Below are 12,720 nucleotides of genomic sequence, written 5' to 3' on the forward strand. Positions count from 1 at the left end.
GGTTGCATGGATATTGTGACAATGACTATGGTGGAGATCATGAGACCAGGAGATCCACACGCTAATATGCATTTTTCCTTGGTCAAGGTGCTATATCATGGTTGTCAAACAAACAACCAACTGTTTCTTTGTCTTCAACTGAAGTAGAATATCGAGCACTCACTACAGTGCATGTGAGGCTATATGGCTCAGAAGACTATTGTCTAAAACAGATTACTTTGATGAATCAAAGCCAACAACTATATATTGTGATAATCAATCGGCTCAAGCATTGGCCAAGAATCTAGTATATCACTCTAGGACAAAGCACATTGATATCAGAGAGCACTTCATCAAAGAAAGAGTGTTACTTGGTGACATCACACTGCAGCATTGTGATAGCAAAGAGAATGTTGCAGACCTCTTTACCAAACCACTTGGGAAAGAGCTTTTCGAGAAACACTGACAAGCTCTTGGTTGGACGCAGATGAAGGACATTCCCATTAAAGGGGTGTGATGGAACGTAATGCTTAGTCCTTCTTCGATTCCCCAGAATCATCATCTTGAGGGAAGGCCTCCTTCATGATGATCTTGAGGGAAGGTGTTGAGAGACCACGCTCAACATCATGTGATTACATGTGCATAGCACTAACACATATAGAGTGCTATAAAGGAAAGGGTTAGATGCCCTAACCCTAACCCTAAATGGGTTTGTATATATATTCTACATTTTCAACTAAATCTAGTGTATAGTTAGTCATTTGTGATGTGCTCTCTAGATGTGCCCTTTCTCCTCATCTCCACTCTTCTCTTCTCCCCTCTTCATATTTGTCATCCCTCACCCTCTCTCTCTCTCTCTCTCTCTCTCTCTCTCTCTCTCTCTCTCTCTCTCTCTCTCTCTCTCTCTCTCTCTGTTCTCCCTCACCCTCTTCCTCCTCACTCGCGCCACTGCTGCAGTAGCTACTACCCCCCCCCCCTCTCTCTCTCTCTCTCTCTCTCTCTCTCTCTCCCCCCACTAGCTCTCTCTCTCCCCTAGCTGCCATGGCCCCTCTCTGAACCTCCCTCCTGTCCCTAACCCTCTCCTCCTCTATACCTCTCTCTCTTTCCCTCACTACCGCCGCAGCAACTGCCTCACCCTCTCCTCCTCTCTAATTCTCTCTGACTCCCTTGTGGCACTCTGTACCTCTCTCTCTCTCTCTCTCTCTCTCCCCCTCATTGCCATCTCCCTCATCATCTCCCTCCTCTCTACCTCTCTCTTTCTCCCTCTCGCTACCGCGGCAATGGCCGCAACCTCTTTCTCACCTTCTCCCTCCTCTACCTCCTCTCTACCTCTCTCTATCACTCTCACTACTGCGGTAGCGATTGTGGCCCCTTCCTCACCATCTCCCTCCTCTCTCTCTCTCTCTCTCTCTCTCTCTCTCGCTGCTGCCACGGCAGTGGCCATGGCCTCTTGCTCACCCTCCCCCCCCCCCCCCTCTCTCTCTCTCTCTCTCTCTCTCTCTCTCTCTCTCCCTCCTCTATCTCTATCTTCTCTTTCTCTCTCTAGTTTCTAATTCAACATTAAATTCAAAGTATTGTCATTGAACTTAACAAAGTACTTGCAAAAAGCTTTGAGATTGGAAATTAGGATTGATTGATCTTCTTTGCTCTTGCTTGTTGAAATGGGAGAGTGAAAGAGTGAAAGAGGGTTTAAGTGTCCTCGCCCATTGGCCCTCCATACCTCATCCAACTACCTCCTCTCCCATTGGCCCCCCATCCCTCATCCCACTCCTCCATTGGCCCCTCTCCCATGCTCCTTGCACCTTTCCCACACCCATACTCCTCTGCTCCTCTCCCCTCCTACCTTTCCCATGCACCCATTCCCCCTCCCACGCTCCTATCCCTCATGCCACTCCCCTCTCCCTTATTGCCTCCCCCTCTCCAATCCCACTCTCCCTTCCCCCACACCCACTCCCAATCCCACTTCCCATTAATCCCTCCCACTCTCCCCTCCCACGCTCATCCCCCTCCCATGTATTAAATTATAAATAATATAATATTTCTCTCTCTCTCTCTCTCTCTCTCTCTCCCCCTCACACACACACACACACACACATACTATCCTTTTCTTCCTTTTTTCCATGCAACTTACATTCTTTCCCTTGTCACCCCTTTGGTAAAACCTTTTTAACTACCTCTCCCCTATCTCTCTCTTTAAATAAAACTTCCCCCCACACTCTCTACCCTTCCCCTTTCTTTCTTCTAATTTTCCTGACACCCTTTCTCAACTTTCCCCCCCCTTTTTTTCCTAATCTATACCCTGCTCTTAAATAAAAGTACTTTGTTTCCTAATGTTTTTATATTTTTCAAATTTTTCTAAAATCTTCTTGAAATTTTCATATTTTTTACATTTTTCTTAAAATTTTCCTAATTTCTTTTTAATATTTCTCTATGTTTCCTCTCTCTCTCTCTCTCTCTCTAATTTCCCTTAGTTCTTCCAATTTTCCTATTTTCTTCTCTCACTAATCGCTCCTCTCTCTCTCTCTCTCTCTCTTTAATTTTCCCTTAATTCCCTAAGTTCAACTCCCTCAAACTTCTCCTCTCCCTATTTTTCCTGTCTCTCTCCATATTTGTTCCTAATTTTTGCTTTTCCTCCTTTTTCCCATTTTTTACGTCATTTCTTTAATTTTATCCTAATTTCCTATTTGTCCCTAATTGTTCTGTATTTCTCCCTATTTCTTCCTAATTTTTCTTTTTGTTCTCTAATTTCTTCTAGAATTTTCCTATTTTTTTGCTATTCTCCCAATTTCTTCCTTTTTTCTTTAATTCTTATCCTAATTTCCTATTTCTCCCTAATTGTTCTCTATTTCTCCATATTGCTTCGTACTTTTCCTAATTCCTTTAAATCCATTCTATTTTACCTAATTCTTCCCAATTTTTCTAATTTTCCCTTCTTTGAAATTCCTTCTTTAAAATTCTTTCTTTAATTTTCTTCTGTTTTAAAATTCTTACAAATCTTTCTTGAGATACCTTTGAAATTCCTTTAATCTCCTCTTTCTTATAAATTCTCCTTCCCTTATGTAAAATTACATCATTGCTCTAATCCTTAATTTCTCCCCTCCTCCTTCCCTTTACGTTCACACACCTGAATACACTAAGTTTTTCAGGCTTACATAACCATTATTTACTCACCCCAATTAGTTTTACACTTAAAGCATAATATCAAAAATTAACTTTTTAAGTCTATAGCGTGAGAAACTATTTTTTTTGTGATCCCGATAACAAGGGAGGGGTGTTTATCACACTTGTCTTCCCAGCTAAGTTAAAATATGGTTCTTCTCATTTGTCTTGTTGGATGGTGGGAGGTATGCGGACTCCCCTCTTCAATAAAAGTGATGCTTGTTTTCCCTTTTGTTTCTATTAGCAAAATTGTTTTCATTTCACTATGAAATGGGGTTTTGTCGAGTCTTCACACACACACACGTGTGCGCGCACACATGTTTTGAAACACAACTCACTAACCTACATTCGAGCATCCAATTCCATCATGGAAGGGAGAATCCTCCACATAGGGAGGGGGAGGACAAAAGGTCTAGGAGGGCATGCAAGTATGCGCCGCTAATGCAAGATGTGGCACTTCAGGAGGAGATTCATGCTAAGCATTTATAAAAAATGAAAGATAGGTTAGACAACGTTAAGAGAAGAAGAGGCAACTAAAAGTTAAATGCTAAGGTTATGTGGGAGACCGAACAAGTACCCAAAACGATTGCTCACACCTAGATGCTTTAAGTTTAGACTTTAGCTTCTTGCTCACCTAATACATTCAAATTCATAAAGAAATATTTCCTTTTAGAGAGCTTACACCATGTGCATTGCTTTTTCAAGCATGCTTACACAATGTGCACTAACTTTTCAAGTATTCTTTCAAAGGATGTCAACAAGCTCATCATGAAGCAAGAGCTATTGAATATATGGCCTTTGGAACCTTTATGGACAGCTATAGTGGACAGAATCAAATGTCTTTTCAAAAGCAAGTCCAATAAAAGGCAGTAAACATTATAGCATGGGTGTTGGAAATTCAAAAACTGTCAAGACAAGTAGTATCTGATAGAATACCCAACAAATCTAGATCGAAGTGCATGGGAAGGTGCCACACCACAATGATGTATTGATGTTCTTCACCAAGTTTTTTATATGTGCTTAATAAATGGCATCCTTGTAGCCTTCTCCTTCTATAAAGGACAAGTGAATGAGGACTCAAATGGAGGTGATAGCCACATAGTCACACCTATCAAAGGCACTGCAAGGAACATGACAAATGGAGAATATGAAAGATTTGAGGCCATCGCTTGCAAGGTCTAGTTGCCGACCCCAATGCAAGAAGTGAGATCCTCAAGATGCAACAAAAGACTTTAGGAACTCAATGCACAATTGAAATAAGAGTACATTGATGTGCTTATAGCATTGACCAAGGACCTAGGTCAAGAAGTGGATGTCGACCCTTCGTAGCATAGTGTTATGCAATCCAATCGATTTCATCAAAGTCCTCGAGCAATGGCTTGTGTGTCCCATTTGACAGTGCCTTTTTTGTGTCTCCATGGCTATTATGTTTTGCCATGCCACCAAAGATTCCATATTATATTGTTTGACATGTTACTTGCCCCAGATCCTCTCCATGCCCCCTTTATAGATATTAGATTTCAAAAGCATTGTATATAGTCTTGGGCTTAAGGGAAATCTACACCAACCCATGAGCTCATTCACATGGCCTATTTAAACTCTAATAATGTGATACATCTTTATTTATTGCCATAGCCATGAGCTTTTGCATCTATGTTTAAATTTCATTTTGCTGGTGCTTTTTGTCGATGTTAAATTCATTCTAGCACTATCAATTTGAATGAGAAACTAAGAAATGTGGTAACGTAGCAACAACAACATTTGATAAACATTAAATACTACATCTAATCAGCAACATTAATAAATCCACAAACATAACAACATTTAATAAACATTACTAGACTGGAGCATCTAATCAACATTACTAAACATCTAATCAACAAATATTGCAACCTTAATAAACATTACTAAATGAGCAAACACATTGCAAAATTTAATAAACATTAAATATTGTAATATTTAATTAACAATCATTGCAACATTTAATAAACATTAGTAAATGAAGAAACATTGCAACATTTAATAAACGTTAATTATTGCAACACTTATCAATAAACATTGCAGCATTTAATACACTTTCTAATTATTACTTTCCTGCAATACATAGTCAAAAAACCACACACTGACCAACATTGAATAAAGATACACCAACAATCAATTAATATTAGAACTATCACTCAACCAACATTTGTTAAGAGGGAAGCTCTGATGGGACATCCAAATTGTCTAGATGGATGAGTTGTCGCCTTTTTTATCCAAATGCTAAAGTCATAAGTTATTCTAAATCACAAGCGTCAACTCTTCAACATAAGTGTTGTAATGCATCCATTTTTAGGTCAAACTTGGAACTTAAAGTACTTTTCCTTGGGATCCGAATTTGAGCCACGAAAATGATACTTTGAGCTGAGGAGACAGTCCTTTATGATTTAGGAAATCTTAGGACTCCAGCATTTAATGTAAAAAGAAATATTGCAATATGGTTCTCCTCTACTAGATCTTCTTCCTAGGACCTAGATCATGTGACATATCTAGAGAGATCTATCCAAAAGATTGAATTGTTGGAACTTGGACTTCGTAAACAATCTATTAGATGAGATGATTGGCCATCTCATCCAAGGAATGCTATAGTTCTCCAATATTTCACCCACTTAGACAAGTCTTCCTGCATAGTAGTGCTTCTCTTTTATCAAATAATATCATATAGTCAAAGCCAACAACCAAACTCGAATTAGGTACGAACATGCATGCATCTAATAAAAAAGAAACAAAAGATCCCGGTTTAAAAAGGAAACATATTGAAAGGTGCCAATTGTGAGCTTTTGGATCCGATTGCCCTGAAAATGCTTGCTCAAGCATCCTCCAACTTAGACTCAATAAAATATTGGAGACACTATGAATATATCCATAGTACTTTGGGGAAAAGACCTGGGATGTGAGGAGCAAGTTCCAAGATGGATCTATGAATTGCTACCTAATTCGACCCAACCTAAAGAGACCCCTCCACTCCAAGTTCCAAATGCCCAAGAAGATGAGGGGAGGATGGTTAGACACCTGGGACGAGAATGAAGATCTTCGAATCCTAAACAAGGATAACATTGATGATAATACTAATGATGGCAATAATGGCATCGATAAGGAAACTCTTGTTCCTTATCAATGACTGAAGCATGTAGAAATACGTGGTAAATCTTGTGTGTCGCTAGCAATTGCAACATGGTTGACCCATCTCTTGACATGAAAATGGGCTCCAAATGTTGCTCCAAAGATCATGAACTTCACATACAATTATGCTTGAACCATGCCACCTATCTTTCAACACAATATTTGAAGTGTGTGTGCTACATGTATTCTTCAACAAATCAACTTTCTTAGAGTAATGTCAGTGTTCATATGCCAACAGCTTGAATTTAGAAAACACATGCACCACTTTCAAATAGAGGTCCCTGTTCTATCACCCAATAAAATCTAGTATGGTTGGGAAGTAAGCCTATACTTGCATAGGTGTAAAAGTTTTTAACACCGTGTGTGAAGAAAAAGACAAGCACAGTACGAGTGGCAGATGTCGATGCCCTTCCCCCAAGACCTAAGATGACAACCTCTCTCTCCATTTCCTTCCTTGAATGACCATCACATTGACCATGCTGTTGGAATGTGTATGGTCACCTCCCCAACTGTGAGCCCCCAAAGACGAGTGCATCGGGGGGCCGTACCTGGAAACTGATGGAAGACCACATGGGCAGCACTATGGCTGCCATGGGGGCAGAGATCAGAGAAGAAAGAAGAATCTGGAGGAGCCATGGTGGCTGGAACAACTGAAGCTCATGGACAGAAAGTTGGCTATGGAGGTTCAGCCTGGATCTGGCCTGTCAGAGGCATGTTTGGAGCAGCACCCAAAGGGCGAGAGATACCCAGAATGGAGGCGCCTATGTGGCAACATACTTTGCAGGGTGTGTGGGCAGAAGCGAGATCTGAAACAAGTCCCTGGAAGTGGAAAGGTGGGAGCACTTCTACAAATTTGTCGGTTATATAACCCATCCTAGCTATTGGTGTGCTTGTTTTTGGGATACCCTAGGTATAGGTGGCGGAACTGGAGCAGGGGACAGCAGCAGAAAATCGCCTATTGGTCAGGCTGGTTGGGCAGGGTATAGCCTGCCAACCAGGCCTGGTTGTGAGCTGAAGCGAGGGCTGGGCCCTGCATGGAAGTATGGGCCAAGTGCCCTAGCTTTTGGGGCAGTTTTGGGCAGGTAAATGCCTGCAACAAAGTAGGCCAGGAGGGCAGGAAGAACCGACCAGGTCAGCCAGATCTAGGGGCCTGGGTCGGTGGAGTTCTCAGCCCCTTGGGGGCTTATAAAAGGAGAGGCCTCGGGCCTCATTTCAGTATCACTTGCAGCAGCACTTCAGGGAGCAGAAGGAGCAGCAAACCAGCAACCTATGAGCCTACATCCAGGAGAACACAGAGACTGGAGAGTTGCAGACCTAGCTCAGCAAGGGTGCTGCCCACCTAGGCTGATACACAGGGAGTAAGGTGGAGAGGATCATTCAGGACAGAGAGTTCACATAAGCTCGAGGTGGAGTACGTGGGCTCAAGTCTAGAGATATCCGGCAGATAGTAAAAGTACCTTGTGTAAGATCAAAGGACCACGCTCTGGTGGGACTTTGGATCTATCTCTCTTTTGTTGTGTCCATAGTTTTGGATGGAAATACAAGTTTTTGGTAGCTTCTATGTCTGGCTGGATTATTGTCTATTGATGAGTCTGCACATTTATGTGATGCACATTAAGTAAAGAAGTTTGTGATTCCACCCCACACACTGTGTGAGCTCCTGGGCTATTCTATAAGTCTTCCGCTGTGTGTACCCTCTGTTGGTCCATTTCTAACACATACCTCTAACCTCCCTCAAATGGGTACACTATGACTACAATATGATGAAAAGTCTCTTCTTACCACCTCTTTTTCTACCTTGGATGACTACAATGTAATAACCACCTCTCTTCTCCCCTCAAGTGACTACAATGCCATGAACCTCCACTAAAAAGATGTTCAAAACATGACCTCTGTTAATTGACTCTTGTACTAGTCCGCCATTGATGGATGACTACAAAAGACGATGCACACCCTCGTCTTCCCTCCCTTTGAATCCTATTTATTTGCTATGGTTCAAGTGACATACCTTGGGTGCATGTAAGCCATAGCCAACTTCTCAATATGTCCACATAACACACGTTTCTTTGCATCAAAAGATATGCCTTGTGACATACAATGCAAGTTTGGGACATACCCTTCCTCCCTCATTTTGAGGGAAATATCTTCTATTTTATGTCCTGGCTTCTTCCATGCTTGTTTTCTCATTCTCTCCTTGACCTTCTTTGCTTCCTCCTGCATGTGCGCACTTGCATAGATGTTAGACATTAACACATAGGAGGCAGCATCCTTTTCATCCACTTGTACTGCTTGTTCAAAGGCGAATCTACCGAGTTTCACATTACCCCACTTTTGACAAGCACCCAACAATGTATGCCACACTGCAAGATTAGGTTGGAAAGCCATCTCCTTCACAATCGCTACCGCATTGTCTAATTGGCCTGCACGGCCAAAGAGATCAACCATGCCAATATGGTGGTCAAGAGTAGGAGTGATGCCAAAGTCTTTGTTCATAGCCTCGAAGCATGTCTGGCCTTTATCCAGTAGACCCGTGTGACAGCACATAGTCAGAATGATAGAGAACGTGGCCCCCCCTGGCTTTATGCCTTGTACTCTCATTCTGTCGAGCAAATGGAAAACAATTTCATTTTCTCCTTGCTGAGCATATCCTGCCATTAGTGCATTCCACGACCCTTCGTTTCGAACTGGCAGCTTGTCAAATGCTTCCCGTGCTTCTGCAAGCAAGCCACATTTGGCATACATATCCACCAAGGTGCTCCCAACGACATCATCTACTTCCAGCCGCTTTCTGGAAATCTCGGCATGTATTTCTCGGCCCTTGGCTATGGCTCCTATGCTGCCACAAGCTTTCAGGTTACAAACAAATGTCACAGCATCTGGAGCGAAACCCTCCAATTGCATCTGTTCGAAACAGTTCAGCGCTTCGTCACCAAGCCCCTGTTCGGCATATCCTGAGATCACTACATTCCACGAGACCACATCTCGAACTGGCAGCCTGTCAAACTCTTCCCGTGCTTCTGCAAGCAAGCCACATTTGGCATACATATCCACCAAGGTGCTGCCAACAACCACATCTCCTTCCAGCCCATTTCTGGCAATCTCGGCGTGTATTTCTAGACCCTCGTCTATGGCTCCTATGCTCCCACAAGCTTTCAAACTGCAAACAAATGTGACTGCATCTGGAGAGAGACCCTCCAGTTGCATTTGTTTAAAACATTTCAGTGCTTCCTCACCAAGCCCATGCTCGATATATCCTGCAATCAGTGCTGTCCATGAGACCTCATTTTGAACTGGCAGCTTGTCAAACGCTTCCCATGCTTCTGCAAGTGAGCCACATTTGGCATACATGCTCACCAAAGTGCTCCCGACATCTCTTTCAAGCCCCTTTCTGGCAATCTCAGCATGTATTTCTCGGCCCTTGTCTGTAACTCCTATGCTTCCACAAGCTATCAAGCTGCAAACAAATGTGATAGCATCTGGACAAAGACCCTCCATTAGCATCTGTTCATAACAGTTAAGTGCTTCCTCTCCAACACCCTGCTCTACATATCCTGCAATCATTGCAGTCCAGGAGACCTCGTTTCGAACTGGCAGCTTGTCAAACGCTTCCCGTGCTTCCGCAAGTGAGCCACATTTGGCATACATATCCACCAAGATGCTGCCAACAACAACATCTCTTTCCAGCCCCTTTCTGGCAATCTCAACATGCGTTTCTCGGCCCTTGTGTATAGCTCTTATGCTGCCACAAGCTTTCAAGCTACAAACAAATGTGACAGCATCTGGAGAGACACCCTCTAGCTGCATCTGTTCAAAACAGTTCAGCGCTTCCTCACCAAGCCCATGCTCGGTATATCCTCCTATCAATGCAGTCCACAAGACCTCGTTTCGAATTGGCAGCTTGTCAAAAGCTTCTCGTGCTTCTGCAAGGGAGCCACATTTGGCATACATATCCACCAAGCTACTGCCAACAGCAAGATCTCTTTCCAGCCCCTTTCTGGAAATTTCAGCATGTATTCCTTGGCCCTGGTCAATGGCTCTTACGCTGCCACAAGCTTTCAAGCTGCAAACAAATGTGACAGCATTTGGAGAGAGACCCTCCAGTTGCATCTGCTGGAAAAAGTTCAGAGCTTTCTCACCAAGCCCAAGCTCAGCATATCCTGTGATTAGTACATTCCATGAGACCTCGTCTTGGACTGGCAGCTTGTCAAACGCTTCCTGTGCTTCTGGAAGCAAGCCAAATTTTGCATACATATCCACCAAAGTGTTGCCAACAGAAACATCTCTTTCCAGCCCCTTTCTGGCTATCTCGGCATGTATTTCTCGGCCTCTTCCTGCATCTTTCAGCCTAGCACAAGCCTTCAGCACGGCCACCAAGGTATAATTTCTAGGGTGTACAGAATCCTCTTGCATTTTCTGGTAGAGGTTGAGGGCATTACTTGAATCCCCACATTCAACATAACCCCTGATAAGATAAGTCCAAGAATACACATTCCGATCAACCAACTTGTTAAAAACCTGCTGAGCATCGCACATATTTCCAACTTGGACCAACATTGGGACGAGGTAGTTCCCAAGAAACTTGTGATCTTCAAGACCATTTTTGCACATGTAAGTATACAAACGCTTAGCATACACTGGATTTTTCTTTGTTCTGCACTTATGCAAGATGCATGCAAGGTTCTGAACTGAAGGTGGCTGGGGCACCCGTTCCATAGCCGCGAGTTCCTCCTCTAAGCTGAGCGTTTCCCAGCCATTCTTCTCGCACAGTCCTTGTGCTTCAGATGTGGGCACCTTTACCACCGACCTGAAGCAAGCCTTGCCACAATCCTCCGCCAAGCCAAGCTCTTGGGCTTGACCAGTGGATACTTCGGGCTTTTTCTGGAAAACGTCTTTAATTCGAACTCGATTGTACCAGCCGTCTATCGATAGCGATTCCTTGGAAATCTTATGCTTGAAATGTGAAGATATCGGGTTTTCCTGTCCTTAAGATTCACAAGAACTCATCAGAATCCAGATTTACCTGTGCAAATATTCAGTTTCGACTTGCAGCACACTTACTTTGCTCTCTTGGCTATCCCACCACACGGAGGGATCCATGAAGTACACCTTCCATAAGCGCTCGGTCGCTGGCCTACCTGGGAATCACAAAGAAAACCAATTGCCAGAAGTCTGTGTGGCCGGGAAAAAATCTAAGCTGAATTCTCTCTATTTCGACTGTTGCAAGATACACTAAAGAACGGCCGTACCTGAACGTGAAAAGTTCTTCGCAACCGCTCCACTGTCCTCATTGGCAGCCATCGGAAGGTTGGGGATAGATGGGCTGGGCAGATGAGCTGCCCACTGTGGATGTGCGCTACCACGAACCTGAGCAAAGATATGGCTGCATAGTTTCGTTACGGTTGCATCAGGCGTATGAAAGGGATCTCGGCCTCCTGCAGTATACATGTTCATCATCCTCGAGACGAACCATACCAGAATGTCGTGATCTATCTGGCTGCGCAACGGGAAACACGACAGAGATAGTGGACGGCAAACTTATTACAGATTGTAAACAAGTGAGTACAAGTACTTGTGAGCGGTTCTGTCAAAAGAAAACAATTGTCAAGATAGGAAAGTTCTAATGATTTGCTGTGTGTGTGAGAGAGAGTTCTTAAAACAAGGTGAATTTCATTCAGAAGTCCTGCGAAATGGGTAGATCGAGTATTGTGTAATGCTGTGTGTGTGAGAGAGAGAGAGAGTTCTTAAAACAACAGAATGGTCTGCCGAGTATATGTAATTAGTTCGAGTATTGTGTAAACAACAGAATGGTCTGCCGAGTATATGTAATTAGTTCCGTTTAGATTGTGTTCATTCGAATATGGTCGAGAGTAGATCCATGTGTTCTAGGATGCTTTATTAATTGTGTCATTTTGTAATTGTTCATGAACTCGTTAAGTTTTTGGGTGTTTTTATTGTAGTTGTTGTAGTCGATGTTGAAGTCTCTTAGAATAGTTGTATTTACATTGTTCTCCAATGTTTGTAAAAGCACATTCAAGATTCTAATTAACGTAAAAGTTGGTGTTTGTGGGTGCTTGCATATATTGATTATTGCAAAAGTGTTTCCGAATTCGTCATAGAATCTTGTGAGAAGTGACTGGCATCTTTGATCAGCTTAATTTTATTTATGTAGCATGTTGCTATTCGAGCCTGAGATATATCTTCTACTGAGTTGAACATTTGAAGTTTATCTTTGATGGAGTTGTTTGTGTGTAGCTCTTGGAGGCACAAAATAGTTGCATTGAGTAGGCTTTTATCTTCAAAGATGTCCACCAAGTGATTGTTTAGCGATCTTGTATTTAACGATTGTATTGTGAAGCGATCTATGTGTTTTTTGTTAAAGTTGATTTGCTTTGGCATCCATTGTCGTGTTGTCCTCAAGCG

General features: G+C 42.7%; 1 protein-coding gene across 3 annotated transcripts; it reads right to left on the reverse strand.

Annotated features, from left to right (window-relative positions):
* Nucleotides 1-8,076: 8,076 nt before the first annotated feature.
* Nucleotides 8,077-11,917, reverse strand: LOC147892995 (pentatricopeptide repeat-containing protein At5g27110-like). Of its 3 annotated transcripts, XM_087387382.1 has the most exons (4): nt 11,773-11,917; nt 11,547-11,680; nt 11,359-11,435; nt 8,077-11,277 (listed from the first exon to the last, which is right to left on the reverse strand). In XM_087387382.1, the coding sequence occupies exons 2-4, from the start codon at nt 11,596-11,598 to the stop codon at nt 8,296-8,298; spliced, it is 3,111 nt and encodes a 1,036-aa protein (XP_087243508.1). In that variant the 5' UTR covers nt 11,599-11,680; nt 11,773-11,917; the 3' UTR covers nt 8,077-8,295. The 3 variants fall into 3 exon arrangements, 2 of the variants coding, with proteins under 2 accessions (XP_087243508.1, XP_087243506.1); XM_087387380.1 differs by having other exon boundaries at nt 11,547-11,917; XR_015542350.1 differs by having other exon boundaries at nt 11,145-11,282; nt 11,359-11,917.
* Nucleotides 11,918-12,720: the final 803 nt, after the last annotated feature.

Source organism: Dipteris shenzhenensis, chromosome 16, assembly GCF_047967505.1.
Source record: "Dipteris shenzhenensis isolate YYH24624 ecotype China chromosome 16, Dip_SZ_1.0, whole genome shotgun sequence".
NCBI lineage: Eukaryota > Viridiplantae > Streptophyta > Polypodiopsida > Gleicheniales > Dipteridaceae > Dipteris > Dipteris shenzhenensis.

Bases quoted from the DNA above. Each gene is read 5' to 3' on its own strand.
- LOC147892995 (XM_087387380.1), bottom strand. From the start codon at position 11,754: ATGATGAACATGTATACTGCAGGAGGCCGAGATCCCTTTCATACGCCT. The intron at 11,436-11,546 runs GTACGGCCGTTC...TGTGATTCCCAG, and splicing joins GAAGAACTTTTCACGTTCAG to GTAGGCCAGCGACCGAGCGC. The intron at 11,278-11,358 runs GTAAGTGTGCTG...TCTTAAGGACAG, and splicing joins GGGATAGCCAAGAGAGCAAA to GAAAACCCGATATCTTCACA.